The 16,743-nt window shown below is 45.2% G+C and overlaps 2 protein-coding genes across 2 annotated transcripts; both read left to right on the plus strand.

Moving 5' to 3' along the window:
* The first annotated feature begins 7,685 nt into the window (after window positions 1-7,685).
* On the plus strand, window positions 7,686-11,239 carry LOC120676401 (KH domain-containing protein SPIN1-like). Its single transcript, XM_039957670.1, has 7 exons — window positions 7,686-8,035; window positions 8,177-8,265; window positions 8,597-8,751; window positions 9,831-9,944; window positions 10,029-10,145; window positions 10,248-10,391; window positions 10,777-11,239. Exons 1-7 carry the CDS (start codon window positions 7,938-7,940, stop codon window positions 10,906-10,908), a joined length of 849 nt encoding a protein of 282 aa, XP_039813604.1. The 5' UTR covers window positions 7,686-7,937; the 3' UTR covers window positions 10,909-11,239.
* Window positions 11,240-11,964: 725 nt separating this feature from the next.
* On the plus strand, window positions 11,965-15,601 carry LOC120676402 (WUSCHEL-related homeobox 8-like). The gene is made up of 3 exons (XM_039957671.1): window positions 11,965-12,669; window positions 14,614-15,132; window positions 15,213-15,601. The coding sequence occupies exons 1-3, from the start codon at window positions 12,468-12,470 to the stop codon at window positions 15,296-15,298; spliced, it is 807 nt and encodes a 268-aa protein (XP_039813605.1). The 5' UTR covers window positions 11,965-12,467; the 3' UTR covers window positions 15,299-15,601.
* The last annotated feature ends 1,142 nt before the right edge of the window (window positions 15,602-16,743 follow it).

Here is a 16,743-nt window from a genome sequence, read left to right on the forward strand (position 1 = left end):
TCTCGGACAGCCTCTCTCTGAATGGCTGCAAGCTGAGCCTCATGGGCTCTCCTGGCCTCCTCCTGAGCGATCCGATCCTCTCTCTGCTGAGTGACAAGCTGCTGAAGGAGATAGGTAAGTTCGGACGGCTGAGTCACCTGGGACTCTGTGACTGTAGCAGCTGCGGGTGACGAGTGAGCTGGCTCTCTGGACCCTCCTGCCTCGTGATCGTGACTGGCGGGTGCTGCAGGAAAGTACTCGGCATCCTCGGAGGAGTCTGACTCAAGTTCAGACCAATGTATCTCATCATCTACTCCGAGAAGCTGTGCCTCTGCTGCCAGAAGTGTCTCGTCCTCCTGTGCTACTCGGGCCTGTGCCTCTGGTGATAGCTATGCCATAGCAGCTCTCTCGGCCTGTCTGCCCCTCCTCCGGTCGTGGGGAGCTGTCGGACGGTAAACTGGGAACCGGGGAGCCTCATCCTGACGGTATACTGCACTGACGGGTGACTCAGCTGGCACGATCATAGAGCATATAAAACTGATCCAGTGAGCATAAGGAAACTGACGTACAACACCCATCCCGTCAGTGATCACATCCTCGATCTCAGCCAAAATGAAGTCAACAATGTCAAATGGCTCGTGAGTGAGTATGTGAAGAAGTAGCAGCTGCTGCAGACATGTAAACCCCTCTGGGTAGCCACTCCTTGGTAACAGAGTCCTCCGGAGGGCCATGTGAACTGCGTATGCCTCTGGGGTCAGCAAGCTGGGGACTCTGGCATATGACGCTAGAAACGGCTGACGGAAGCAATGAGAGATCGCCTCGTGAGAAGGTGCAATCCCGCCAATCATCGCCCTTCGCGGTGGATCTGCGTCTCCGTATACCATCTCGTGCAGGGAGACATCGATCAAATCGACTCCGAGAATCCCTGCAATCGTCGCCCTGGACAAACCAAAGACCTGGTCTCCAAACACGAAGTGTACGGCTCTGCGCTCGGGAGCGATCCAGGCTATGGCATAGAACACTCTGACCCAGTCCTCGATATATCTGTTCTGCTCCATCTGAAGCAACCTGGGCAGACCTCTAAAGTGTGCAAAGTGCTCTCTAATATCTGCTCCCCCTGCAGCTGTCCTTAGTGAGACCCAGTCGAGCACCCTGTGTGGGAAGATCCTGTGGCCCCGCCTCTGATAGGTCTCGTAGAAACTGGCATGTAGAAGTGTCCAGAACCTACGATCAACCCTGCTGTCACGGGTCACGGGGAACCAGTTCTCCTCTGACACACTCCACCTGAGCCTCTTGACCTTCGCCGCATTGGCCTTGGTCAAGTTCTGGAGCAGCACACCTGGCTCCAGACGCACAACAGTGTCCATACGGAACACTGTGCGCTTGGCCTCTAGGGCCTCGGCTCTGCGAGCTGCTGCTGCTGCTGCTGTGGACCTGCGAGGCTCCTGTGGCTGGTGACCTCCTCGTGTCCTCGGTCCAGTGCGACGCTCGGTCGCTGGCGAAGACTCTACTACTGGGGACGTCTGCCGAGTGCGGCCAGAACGTCGTAGAGTCGGTGACCCCTGAGTGCTCTGCCCCTGAGACTGCTCTGACTGTGCTGCCTCTGAATCCACAGCAGTATCTGAGTGATCTGACTCTGCTGCTACCTCAGTCGTGTCTCTGGTGGCCCTGGCACCTCGGACCCTGCCCATACCTCTGCCTCTGCCTCTGCCCCTGATTGACTGCTCCCTGATCGCGAACGGACGAGCACGGCCTGACGCCTGCTCCTCGGCGGACTTGGCCACCATCTCGGCCCTCTCGGCCTCCCTCTCTGCACGAGTCCACTTTCGGACCGGCTTCTCGACCACGACCTCCTTCCCCTTCCTCTTATCGCGGCCCATTTCGATCAGGCAATACGTCGAACACTTTGCGAGTGCTGAGCGAGTGTGTGTGTGTGAGCTGCGGCACGAAGTGAATGGCGTGCAAGAGCTGCTACGTGGGCGGCGCGTAGTGTAGGAGCAGCGGCTCGGAGCTCGGAGCGTGGCGGTGGCGCGGTGTAGCAGTGGCGGCGGCGCGGAGTGGCAATGGCGGCGGCGTCGTGCGGGTAGTGCGCGAGGAGAGCGGCGCGGGCGCGGGCGGGCGGAGCACGGGCAGCGTCACGGACGGTGAAAGTGACGCGTGGTGACAGCGGCTCGGGCCGGCGGCGCGTGGAGCGAGCGGCGGCGGCTGTGTGGGCGAGCGGTGGTGTGGAATCGGCGGGCGAAGGCGCGGCGGCGTGAAGAGAGAAAAGGGAAACAGGAGCCGGTGCCGCGGGCAAGAAACATATATGACAGGTTGGCCCCGCGTTTTTCCTTAATGCCGGTTAAACCGATGCCTAGGTCTAGAGCGCCGGTTGAAAGCATCGGTGTAGTTCACCCGAGACTCCAGCAGAAATTCATCTGAACGCCGGTTGAACCAATGATATGCAATTTGAACTCGCCGGTTGAACACTGCTATCGCCAGTTGATTACTAGGTCAGATCAGTATTACGTTCACCGGTTGATCCGATGTTGTGACTTTTGCATACGCCGGTTGAACGCCTGGTTTGTCTGAGCTGAGACAGAAACTTAGTAATGCCGGTTAAACCGATGGGTATAGATCCATTAAACGTCGGTTTAACCTGTGAATCCGAAAACCCTCCACTCAGCTCACTCTTCTATGCTAAGTCCAATAAACTTATAAAATTCAACTAAACTCAAGTTAATGGACTAGTATAGGCGACTTTACCCCTCAAAATACTTAGGATAGCACACTAGCTTAATAGTTTTTCTTCTTGAATACAAGGGAAAGCCGCAACGCGAGACAAATCGCCAAATAAAATGTATGAGCCTTGTCATAGGAATATTGAAGATAGAGAGCTTCAAACTCATCATGACATGACTCACTAGGCAATAACGCACCTAACACTTTGCTCTTTTCACTTTTCATGAATTAAGATCTTGTATATGAAACAAGTCTCATCTTCATCAAGTGATCTCCTTTGTGACCCTTACGCATGCAATGATGGTGCAAGCTATAACCACATGCGAAAGAAAGATAAACATGAAGTGCACATCTATATGACAAGGAATGCATAACAAGAATTTAAGTTCTACTTGTCAAGTTTGAACCCACGGGAAACTTCTTCATGATGAGCCTTTCTACAAGCCTAGAGGAAAACAAGTGGACCACCACCTCTAGCTAAACCCTTGCTCATCACTATCTTACCATGGTTAGACAAGTGTCCTATATGTATGTATTTTTCTATATGACATGGCAACTTACATGACGTTTGCCGCATCTAATACATTAAGCTCATTCCTTAGCCTAACAAAAGTACTCTCGTCTAAAGGTTTTGTGAAAATATCCGCCAATTGCTCCTCGGATCTCACACCTTGAAGAGATATGTCTCCTTTAGCTTCGTGATCACGCAAGAAGTGATGGCGAATATCAATGTGCTTTGTGCGAGAGAGTTGAACCAGATTTTTGGCAATTTTTACGGCACTTTCATTGTCACAAAGGAGTGGTATCCTATCTAGTTTCACACCAAAGCCCAAAAGGGTTTGCTTCATATATAGGATTTGGGCACAACATGCACCTGCCGCTATATATTCCGCTTCCGCGGTGGACAAAGCCACGGAATTTTGCTTCTTACTTGACCAAGAAACTAGAGAACGGCCAAGCAAGTGGCAACCCCCGGAGGTACTCTTGCGATCCACACGGCTTCCGGCAAAATCCGAATCCGAGTATCCCAAGAGATCTAAGCTAGCGCCTTTGGGGTACCACAAGCCTATGCTTGTAGTATCATCGGATGAGCTTTCATGATGATCTTCTTCTTCATTGCTTGAGCTTGATTCTTGCTTGATCATCTTGAGCTTGCGGGGCTTGTTTGCCTTGGTTTTGAGAGCGATTGACTTGCTTGTAGTTGGCTCTTCGGACATTCCAAGGATATCCATTTCATGAGCGCGAATTTCGCCCACAAGCTCTCCCACTTCCATCGCATCAAGATTCTCCTTTTTGAAGCATAGCATTGATGATGTTGTACTTGGGCTTCGAAAGGAGCATGAGAATCTTGCGGTTGATGGAGCCACTGTCAATTTTAGAAACTTCAAGAGTATTAATGTCCTTAACAATGACAATCAAGCGAGAATACATATCATTGCAATTTTCATGAGCTAGCATCTTAAAGGAATCATACTTAGCTCTAAACAAGTGATATTTTTGTTCACGAACTTTTGTGGAGCCTTCATGAATTTCAATTAGTTCTTTTCAAATATCACTTGCTAAGTCCGTGCCATTTACTCTAGCAAAGACTTTCTCACTAATGGCTTCGAAAATTGCATTTCTAGCCTTAGCATTCCACTTTAGTTGTTCCGAGGTGGGAGTTCCGGTGAACCTGGTCTTTGTTGCTAACCACACTTCGGGGGCAATAGCATCAAGGTATGCGGCCATGCGAACTTTCCAATAGGCAAAGTTCTTGCCCTCGAAGTGAGGCGGCGAACCACCCATCTTGGCCATAGCTCTAGGCGGTGAAGCCTAATGATCCAAATGAGCAACGAGGCTCTGATAACAATTGTAAGGATCGATGGACCAAGAGGGGGTGAATTGGGCCTTTTTCAAATTTCTAAAACAATTAAAGCAACCTTAACCTATGCAATGCTAGTAAGGCTCAATTCACCAACCGGCTAACTAAGCAAACTACACAAGCTATCAAAGAAACAACAAGATATGAAACTAAGCAAGGTAGAGCTAAGTTATGATCTCTAAGGTCAAGCACATGAATAATTGCATGAAAGTAAGTGCTTGAAAAGAAAGAGTGGGCAAGAGACAACCGGATTTTTTCCCGTGGTGTCGATGTGTTGGCACACACCCCTAATCCACGTTGTTACACTCACTAAGAGTCTTGTCACCTCCCATGTCACCGAGACTTGGGCGCTCACTAAGAGTCTCCGTTCACCATCCCGGCGTGGTGGAGCTCAAGCCACGTACAAACTTCTTCGGGCTCCCACAATCATTGGCAAGCTCCGGAAGAAACGCATTCAATCACCAAGATCGCCTAGGTGCTGCCAATCACCAAGAGTAACAAGCTAGGGCCTTCACTTGAGCAAGAACCGATCACCAAGAATGGATACACACAAGCTTCTCTCTACTCAAGTCCTTAGTCTTGCTTCTTGAATGATTTAATGGACCAATATGTGAAAGATGAAGCTCAAGGTGGCTCTCAACAATAGTATAGTGTATGAATGTTTCCTGGTGTCAAGAGAGTGCAAAAAGACCCATTGGAGGGGTATATATAGGCAACTCACACGAATAGAGCCGTTGAAGAAAAGCTGCCATAAAAGTACTTAACGCCGGTTAATCTGACAAACCTCCAATAGCCAGCGTCGGTTTAACCGATGAATGTAAACTGCCCCTTATGGAAACTAGCCGTTACAACTTGGGCAGATTAACCGACGTATCATCGGTTTAACCGGTGAGTGTAGTTATCCACTGATCAACTGAAAAACCAACCCTCTAGACAACTGCACCGACGTTAACTCAAATCCATCGTCGGTTTAACCGGTGAGTATAACTTCTAAAAAACCTGGAAAAACCAACTCACTGGACAACTGCACCGATGTTAATTTCAAACATCATCAGTTTAACCGGTGTATTTACTTGTCCAGACTCTGCTAACTGCGTTTAACCGACGTATAAAAAAATGGAGTCGTCGGTTAAACCGGTGTATAGACTTTTTCTGATTTTGCCTTTTCTGATTTGAGTCTTGAATGAAATCCAAATATTCTTGAGATATAAGTTGAAAACCACTTATTTGAATTTCTTGGAACCTGAGTGACCATAGTGTGCATCCATTTTTAATTGACCATGTCCATGCTCAAGTTACTTGGCCTTAACCCCTCTTAATAGTGCGATCACTACAAAACTATAAAACATATACTAACCTAAGTGTCCTTCTCAACCTTACGACACTTAGGACTAGAAAGATTCTTAGTCTTGAATATATATATTTGAGTTGAATACTGAGATCGACTTTTTGAATAATAAAAATTGAGGGGCCTCTTAACAAATGATCAAATGAGCGATAATGTCTCATTAAACTGCACAAACTCATTAGTCATAATAATGGTTGTCATTAATCACCGAAACATACCTAGAGGGCCTAGATGCTTACAACAGTCCTACTAAATTCTCTATTATCATTTCAGGCATATAAACAAACTTTCCAATACATGTGCTTTGATATTATTTTTTCTAACTACATGTTATGAAAACATATCTAGTCAAAAAGGGAGTAATATGGCATAATTGACCCGTCAATTGTGTGCCATGGATTTAAAGTGCTAGATTTGATCACATGGTTTATGGTTATAGTCAATATAGATCTACTTCGCTTCCTATTAAACAAAGTCCTTGGATCTACTTGGCTGCAAATGCTGCTAAAATTATTTTCACATGAAGTGTAATTAATTTGTATATTCAATAACGACGGTCTAAGTTAATGATAGCAAGTCTTACATTACTTTAAAAACAGATAGTTGCCACTGTAAAACTTTTATTGACTATAATCATTTTTTTAATAAATATTGACTATAATCCTATTACCGAGATAATTATGATAAACTATGAATGAGAGGAGTTTTTTTTTGAGAAAATGAGATGAGAGGAGTTGCCATACAAAGGGGGTGCTCTCATTCCCTAATGTCATCCTCATGTGTTTGATAGGTCGGTTGCTAGCAACATGTACACGATAAAAGGAAGCTTCACTGTGCAAGAATACCTTTTCTGTGTCAATTATGGATAAAAAGAGTAAAAGACACAGAGTTAGGGAGCGTGAAAACTAATTGCCTAATTAACCAAACCAAAAAAGATAAATTCAGTCATTTTGTTTATTTTCAGGGTGTTGGAATAATTGATGTAACTTGATAAGCCAAATTTCCACACCAATCTTTATATTTTTCTTTCGATCTAAGTAACACACGTATTCACAAAGATAAATTGACAATGCTAAAACAGAGACCATTTGGAGTCTAATTTTAAATGTGTTGTTTTAAATAATAAATTTTGTAAATAACGCACATATAGCTTATGTTCAATAGGCAATAACATTATCTCACGGGTTAATTTTTTTATTTTGTCAACTGAAATAATTGTCCGAATTGATCTTTAGTGATTAATTTTTTATAATGTTTGTAGTGAAAAAAAAATCCAAACTAGGTAACACTATACTTTCACATATAAAGGATATCATACAACATATATATAGTACGATGTGTTGATTAGGTGTAGTAATCATCGTCATAGAGAAAGATACATCAAAAGGAGAAAATATCTTTGATGAAAGATATTTAGTGCTATAGAAGACATCAAATTGTATCACAAAGACAAAATATAAGTAATTGCTATTGTGAACGGAAGAAGGTTGAACATCGATGGCTGATGCGGGAAAGACGTGGTTATTTGCAATTATTTTAAGATAAATATGATGAGATGAAAATGTATTTAAGATACACTTAATGGACTAAGCTCAATGATAATTTGACATGTCTTGTACGGGTATGACTCAATTCTACGTTTCCTACGAGTAGATACGGTATGCTCTCAACGGATCCCCTAAACCCTACTGCCTCAAACAGGGAAAGGAAAAAAAAAAGGATCACCAACCGGCGGCGGCTGCCAAAAAACCTACTCCACCTTATAGCGCCGCTATAAACCCTACGAAGAGGGTAAAAAGGAGGCGAGCCAGCCGAAGAAACCCCCAGAGGAAGCTGCCGTTTTTGACGTCTCGTATGCTCGATTTCGCTGGAATCCTGCGCGATTGATTTTACCGCACAGCGGAAAAGGAGATAAACACGATAAAAATCTAAGAAAAACGCAATCACATCTTCTCTTCGTCCGCCGCCGCCGCCGCCTCCTCTCTCCATTGGTAGCACCTTAATCTGACCCCTGTCCAGCCCGCCGCCATGGAGGCCCTGACGGCCACGGACAAATGCTTCTCCCCCGCCAGGTCGATGTCCCCGATGCCGATTATGAGGCCCCCTCCATCACCGGACGCTGCCAGGTAAGACGATACCCCGATTGGATTCTTGAAATTTACTCGCTTTTTGCTGTAATCTTGTTCCCCTGTTCTTGGATCGTCGTCTGAAACGTGTCCTTTTTCTGTATTGGTTCGGTGGGATTGGATTGGATTGCGGCGGCGCAGTCAGTACCTGGAGGAGTTGCTGCAGGAGCAACAGAAGCTCGGGCCCTTCGTGCAGGTGCTCCCAATCTGCGGCAGGCTGTTGAATCAAGGTGAGGATGATTCGGCTTTATAGTAGCAGTCGTCTCTCAGATTCAGTTGTTCATCTGCTCAGTTCCTGTATGAGCTTGTGTCTTTTTATGATAAAAGAGTAGTCTTTTCATGATAAATGAGCAGTCTTTTCATTTATTTGTTAGTATAAAGGCACAATCGGTTTAACGTGGGGTGACTTGTACGGAGAGCTGTCTTTCCTGTGTCTCATACAAGATGGAATTGTTTGCGTTCTGAAATGAAATTGGTAGCTTTACCAATGATAGGTATTTTTTCCGTATGCCAATGTTAACACTGATCACAGACTTAAACTCTTGGAACCGTAATGTGCAGAGATAGTGAGAATATCAAGCATGGTTTCACACCTTGGAGTTAGGGGAAATGAGAGGCTGCCACCAATTGCAAGTCCAAATCATATGCATCCATTGCCCCGGGTGCCCAATTTCTGTGGAAACGGTTTTGGTCCATGGAATGGGATGCAACCTGAGGTATTTGCACTGTCTACTAAAGTTGTTTTAATTTGTTCCAGTTCATTCATTTACTTGATAGCTCGGCATCGTATGCAACCAAAATCCTGTTGAAAAAATGATACTACAGATATATAGGTTATCTGAGATTGAAACGAATCAGAAATATAATTCTGGCACTTTTGTTGTAGTTTTGTTAGGATATACTCCATAGTCGTGTGAACCTGTCTTTAATGTGTTTATAAAACTGCTCTTTGGATAGTGCAGCTTTTCACAAGTGTTACGTGGATGTCAAGATGCAGCGAATGGAACAAACAAGATACCATCACATCTATTTAACATGTTATCATCAATGGATGTATGCATGAGTTCCAAAATAAACTGACCTCACTACATTGATGAACCTTGCCTATTAGAAAACTACATTTAATATTCTTAGCTTAGAGTTTGACTATCTGTTTATAGGAAATCCTGATGACAGCATTTATTGATTGGAACAGTGCATGCATATCAAATACTTAGATATAATGTCCATATAATTTAGTTACGAAATGAACAGATAGGTTCACTTGTTCTGCTTAATGCATTGGATCAGTTTGCTAGGTGATGTGAAGGTGTCCAAAAGATCTTAACACCGCTAAATAGTTTCCACCTGGCCGCTACATTAGTGACCTAGTTTCATTCTGAGTGATATTTTGCGCTTGGCCCATAAGAGTAGGCTTCAATGTTATGTTCTTTTTTTTTGAAAAAAAAATCTAAATGCCTAAATCTTACACTGCTTGAAAAGTCAACTATGTTTCTTGCGGGATGGTTTCTCTCCCCCCAAGCTTCCTTGAAGAGTACTTTAGAAGCTAGTTTATGTTCAGTGGTTAAAATATGGTACAAGAAATAGCATTTGAAGGCTTTGGTCTTACCTAAGATGCTGGAGATATGCAGGATACTTTTGAATGACTTCGTATCATGCATGTTAATAGGAGAATAATTTTTTCAGCTACTCTTGTTTTATTCTCATACTGCCATGTTATGTTATTGGTATACATTTTATCTCTGAAGAAGTAAGCTGAACTTACCATTCTATTTTCATACCTTCGACTTTTCAGAGAAATGGTTTTCCTAGGGGAGCCATGGGCTGGCAAGGTGCTGCACAGAACCCTTCCTCTTACATCGTCAAGAAGATTGTGCGATTAGAAGTACCAACAGATGCTTACCCTAATGTATGTTCTTTCCTGCTTGTGATGGTTAACAATATCAAACTGTTATTCATAACTTATCAATTACCCTTGATGCACTTCATGCAGTTCAACTTCATTGGCCGTCTGCTTGGGCCGAGGGGGCACTCACTGAAGAGAGTTGAAGCTACTACAGGCTGCCGTGTTTTCATTAGAGGCAAGGGATCCATCAAAGATCCTGTAAAGGTATAAACAAATTCTCTCATATTCATAAGCTGATTCTTCAATTAGAGTAACACTTCGTGGGCCAAGCACAAAATGCTGATGTATTCTGTCTTTTTCCTGTAGGAGGAACAGTACAAGGGAAGGCCGGGCTATGAACACTTGGGAGATCCAACACATATCTTGATTGAGGCTGAATTACCTGCTGATGTCATTGACGCTAGACTGGCACAAGCACAGGAGATACTAGAGGAGTTGCTGAAACCAGTGGTACACAATACCTCTTCCTTTATCCATTCCCCAATCTGTAACTCTTGAGGAAGCAGTAACATTTTTGGAAAGGTCAATGAAATGATTTATTAAATACGTTGTGTAACAAATATTTTTGCATTCCATCAAGTATTGGATATAAGTCATTTATGGATTAGCAATGTTAATTATGAGCCAGTGGTAGTTCTATTTTCTTTTCTACGATACCATGCCATAACTGATAACATTGTTTGGGAGCATTTGTGCAAATTTGTAGTTACATCCCATGGTCTGTTCCCATAATTAAACAAAGTAGCACACAATCTGCTTTCTTCATCTATGTTTTTTCCCTTTTCTTTTCTTTCCTTTTTTTTAAATGTCTATTCATTGATGGTATATCATGTAGGATGAGTCACAAGATAACATCAAGAGGCAACAACTTCGAGAACTTGCTATGCTGAACTCAGTATATCGAGAGGATAGCCCGCATCAGAACGGCAGTGCCTCTCCCTTCAGCAATGGTGGCACAAAACAGTGAGCGTGTGGGACTCATTTCCTCAACCCTGATCCTTGCAGAAACTTTCTGCCCAATCCTGCTCCCATGACAGACATAGCTTTTCTGATGCTCAAGCTCCCGTGATGGTGTTGGAATTCATACCATTGCTAGCTGGTGATTTTGATCTCCCTTTTGACCTGGTGCTGAGATGACTAGTAGTGAACAAAATCCTCCATGGCTGTGTACTTTAGGATACTTATTTTATTTCTTCGTTGTCACCGACTATTAGCGATGATAGTGCAGAGAGAGTTCCAGGATTTTAAGCAATTTGATTGACTATGAAGTTATGCCTGTGCAACATACAATTTGATCATGATAGTATTTGCCAACTCATATTATATCTCCATTGCAAGAGGATAATCCTTTGTTTTCTAGAGTAGATGTGATGAAGTCGGGCGGGCCTCGCAGGAGCTAGAGGCTCTCGAGTCACCATTTCGAGCATAAATGTTATAGGACCCATCTGTCTTTTTTTTTCTATTGCAATGAACTCACTCTTTCTCACTTCCCAATGCTCCCGTCTTTCCGACTAGTTAGTAGCTGCTAGGTGTTTTTTTTTTTCGACGACGAGTACCATTTTTCACGTTCTCTTCCAACGCGATATGAACATGATATGGCTATAGCTGGCAGAAGCTAACGCCGATGGAGATGCCCTACGCACTCAGACAACGTGAAAAGGTTCAGAACACTTGGCACACAGAGGACAAGTGCCTTTGCGCTTTCACTGTATCGTTTGCGCCCGTTTCAAAGGAAAGCGCATTTGCTCGTGCTCCTGCGATCATTGCTGCCCACGTTGGGGGGCCGCCGGGGGCGACGTCGTCGTCCGCGGGTCGCCTCCTCGCTGCTGCATTGACCACCCACCCCTCGCCTGGGAGGCTGGGACGGCCCCACCTGTCTGCCGTGCCGCCGAACGCCCGTCGCTGGGGCCCGCCCCGGCCCAACTCAACCAACCACCCCGCCGCACGTCACGCCGTAACGCGCGGCGCGGACCGTCCCCTCCGTGCCCTGTCCGGCTGTCCGCATGCGCCCCGGCCCGCCCCGCCGCGCCGCCCGTAATTTCTTTCCGCCGCGACTCGCGGCGCCCGCCGGTGCGCGCGCGTCCGCAACCGCCACCACCGCCTTCCCACTCCCAAATAGTAGTAATAGTCTTCCTGCCACTTTCCTCATCCCTGTCTTGCTTGCCACCTCCCCTCCCCTCCCCTCTGCTGCTCTCTGCACTCCCCTGCCGCCCTGCGGCGTTTGCTTCACCTGCTGCTGCCGCCCGTCGGCCGTCGGCAGCCTCCAGTCACCACCCCGTCCGGCGCGGCTGTCCCTCCCGCGAGACGGCGAGAGGACGCGTGTCCAAGCTAGGCTGGCGGCACCTTGGTCCGCGTCGCATGGACGCCCGCATCGCCGCCAACCGGGTGCCTGCCTAACCGGCCGATTTCCTTCCTTGCGTAGCTCCATTCAACCGCACAAATAGCGCGCGGCTTTCCCAATTCCCGTCCCGTGGCTCTCCTTCCGAGATCTTTGCCACTTCGTGGGTCTTGTAGCGGCTGGGGGTGATGGAGTGGGGGGACAGGGCCAAGGCTGCCGCGGCAGCGGACGAGAGGGCCGGAGGTGGGGAAGGGCTCGGGGGGTACGTCAAGGTGATGACCGACGAGCAGATGGAGGTGCTCCGCAAGCAGATCTCCATCTACGCCACCATCTGCGAGCAGCTCGTCGAGATGCACCGCACCCTCACCGAGCACCAGGACTCCATTGCAGGTCGGTCAGCGCACTTGCGGACAAAACAAGTGCTACTCTCTAGTCTCGCTGCTCTTTGCTTCCTGCTTGTTCTCGCAGCAATATGGAGTCTGGAAGTGCGAAATTGGGGATCACTTTTGCTTTGGTGCTTGCATTGTGGCTTATGAGGGTTCCATGTTCACCTCTTTGTCCGGATTTTATTTTTTTTTTTGCCATCGCTTGCTCTAAAGACCGGACCCGTTGTCTGGTAACTTGATTTAATTAGTTTTACGAAATTCGTAGCGATCAAGTTTTATTTCATCTGTAATAACTGTTTCAAGATTAAGTGCATTAATTGTCACCACTCCACGAGCAGGCCTCATTTTCATTGCTATTGCTCATGTTCAGTTTATATTCAGTATCAGCAATTCAGCCTGCTTTCTCCAATTGGTGAAGTCAGATCATTTTCACTCTGTTCATGTTACTAGGTGCATATTTGTGGCTTTGACTCTGTTCTACCTTGCTGAAGTCATGGGTACTGTCTAAGCATTGGTAAATGGTTGGTAATGCTGGGTCCGATGTAGTAAAAATTTGGTTCATCATGCATTGTTTGCTGTCATTAATTGTACTGTGATCTGTTAAGTTTGTTGTGCATGTGAGATGCTACATGATACTTGTAAAGTATATTGATAATAAAATGTAATGGCCATCCTCATCGGTGGTCTAAGCAACCAATTTAGAAAATGAGCATTGGGCCAGCACATGCAAAACATTGCTTCTCTGCAGAAAAGCTAGGGCACTGCATCTGCATTGCTCGCTGAAACTAGAACTTGCAGGCAGAATTCCATATAGTTGAGCTTGTTGTCTTGTTGAACCAAAGCTGCAAAGAATGCAATAAACAAACTATAATCCTGATGCTTCTCTCCTGTTTTGCTTTAGTTAAGAACTTTTTTTTATCATTATGATGCTCTTACAATTTAATTTCCTGAATCTTGCTACAATCACTGCAGGATTTAACATACTTCTAGTTCGCGAACTTTATTATGGGATTTTTTTGTTAAAAATGTTTTATTGCTTGCAAATTAAATTACAGAACAAAAGAAACTACCAATCAATTTGATGTGTCTGTAGGTACTTGATGATAGGTAAAAAATGCCGATGCATTAATTCGATGTATTTGAGGAAGTTGACAATAGGTTCAGTAAATACCAAACAGCAGAAATTCTTTAATTTATTCCTTTTTCGAGCTAATCAACTAATGTGCATATAATTGATTAATTTCTCAAGGTCATATTCCATGGTTGTGGCATGATTGTTATTTGTGGTAACATGTAAAATTTGGCTGTATGATTGATTTCGTGTGTTCAGTCATTTACTAACCCTATAAATAGATAATAGCAGTTAGCTATTAAGACATGATTGTCATGTAGTGCCTACTAGTACTATTTTGTGTCATGTGCACCCTGATTATTCCACAATCTTCTGCTGCCCTCCTGAACCTAAGATAGCTCATAACTTGTTCACATGTCTTTCCGGGCCAAAATACTGAGTTCTTTATTATACAATCACAATTATTTTTATTGCTTATGACCAGCAGATATCAGTCATTTAAAACTTGTAAAACCGTTCCATTTGTAATCAATATATATATTCTTCAATTAACTAATTTCGTCCTCACAACTTATGTGTAAGCTTTCTACTTGGCAGTTTAAATTAAATCATTAACTTTAAAACTTCTGAGGATTCAACCTAATTACGTGATGGTCTTACCTGTAGCCAGGTAACTGTTTTGAAACCTGACTTATACCACTTCAGGAATATTCTCCCTCTCTTTTAGATAATCTTCAAAACAGATGTTATTAAATCTGCACATTCCCCTCTTTAAATGTGTTTTATTGTTATTTTCTAATGTATATGTTGTTGATGGAATATGTATTTCTTTCTTCTTCTTTCCCTGGTCAATTGAAGTTTGATTTTCTTCTGTAGGAATGAGGTTCAGTAATCTGTACTGTGATCCTTTAATTATTCCTGGAGGTCACAAGATCACAGCAAGGCAACGATGGCAACCAACACCGATGCAGCTGCAGATCCTTGAGAACATATTTGACCAAGGCAATGGAACACCAAGCAAGCAAAAGATAAAGGAGATAACAGCAGAGCTCTCACACCATGGCCAGATCTCTGAGACAAATGTCTATAACTGGTTTCAGAACAGACGGGCACGGTCGAAGCGGAAGCAGGCTGCTGCTTTACCTAATAATAACACAGAATCTGAAGCTGAAGTGGATGAGGAGGCCCTAACCGACAAGAAGCCGAAGTCAGATAGGCTGCTCCATGAGAACAAAGCTATGAGTGTTCACACTGAGAGGATCTCAGGGATGCACCACTTTGATGCAGATCATGATCAAATCGGTGGCATGATGTACGGATCCAGTGAAAACAGCATGAGATCGTCTGGCAATTCTGGCCACATGTCCTTCTATGAGAACATCATGTCGAATCCAAGTACCTCCTCTGTCATTACTTCATTATTAGGCAGCACAAAATTGCAAAAAGATTTACAGAAGTTGATGCTTTCTTTGCAGGAATCGACCATTTCCCGGGGAAGGTGGAGAGCTCCCGGAGCTTCTCACATCTCCAGCATGGGGAAGGCTTTGACATGTTTGGATGACATCTCTCGGCACTGAGTTACCCTGTAAAAAGTGATTGCTGACAGCATTCGCCCAATTCGCTGACATGAAAGTTCATCCTGAGCGACACAGTGTTGCTTGCCATGGTCTGTTTTAACCAACCGCCAGATGGAAGCTAGCTCTCCTGGAACCTACTTGTTGGAATAGGTGTAAGAAGTTGATATATAGTATTTGCCCGTAGTCTATCATACGCTAAAATATTTCCATGTAATCCCTTCACGTTTGCAAATTTAGCATGAGACTGTCGTATGCTGTGCGGCAGCTTCTTGTCGCGCTTGCCCTTTGCTCGGTTGCATCACAAAAATGTGAACTGGTTGCTGGCGACTCTCCTGGAGCAGTGCCCACAAGCATGTTGGAGTAATGGACTTGGCCCATTTATCCTAAAGCATTAAAAGAATTTAAAGCCCACTATTAATGCTAGGGAATCAATGTTTAATTCCGTACCGGGAATTGAGGAGGATCTCAACCGACTTAAAAGGTGGACTTCTTGTACACCACTTGTGAAGCTGGTAAGAGGAGGACGGTGAACCACACGCGCGCGCTCGCTCGCCGGGCCGGGCCGGGCCGTGGCCGTGGCCGTGGCCGTGGCCGAGGCGCGGCCGGACGGGCGGTGCGGTGCGGTGCGATGCGATGCGGCGTGGTGCGATGTGATGGCTATTTTGCCGTTGACAGCAATTAATCGTGCGATTAAACGTGCAATTAAATCTGTAATTAATGGCCATAATCGCATCACCTAAATGACTCTGATGGTGTCCAGGTTCAACGATCCTGAGCACCTGAGTCACTATATAAGGAGTGCCATTCCCCTCATCCATCCTGCACCAGAGCACTGAGGCAACTCGGCTCCTCTCTTCTCCCTCTCCAGTTGCAACAACTGAGTTCCCCAACGCTAATTTAGCACTGAGGCAACTCGGCTCCTCTCTTCTCCCTCTCCAGTTGCAACAACTGAGTTCCCCAACGCTAATTTCTGCGCGCACAGAATTAGCGTGAGCAGGCCTCCGAAACCTTGCTCGCCTTGAGATCCTGCACGGGATAGGCGGGCAATCAGGTTTTTGGGTAACGCTTTAGCGTGACTGCTCAAAAATACTAAGGCTTTGCCCGATTGTACGACTACTTCCTGGTGGACGAGCCGAACGACTACGTCGACTACATTCTGGTGGCCGAACGACTACGTCGACTACATCTTGGTGACCGTTCGTGGGACTGCACTGCGAACTTCTTCCTGCACCGATTTAGTTCGACTACTTCGACTGAGGCCAACCGAGTAGATGTCTACTCCAGTTGGTAACAGCGCAGCCAATGCCTCCGGCAACGGCCCCGCTTTAGGGTACTCCCTGAAACTTTGGTTATTTATATTGTTTATGCTTATATGTGTGATAAGTATAAACATGTTCACATGTTTTATTTTACTCCTTAAAGTCATAGA

This window comes from Panicum virgatum, chromosome 5N (genome assembly GCF_016808335.1).
Source record: "Panicum virgatum strain AP13 chromosome 5N, P.virgatum_v5, whole genome shotgun sequence".
Taxonomy (NCBI): Eukaryota; Viridiplantae; Streptophyta; class Magnoliopsida; order Poales; family Poaceae; genus Panicum; species Panicum virgatum.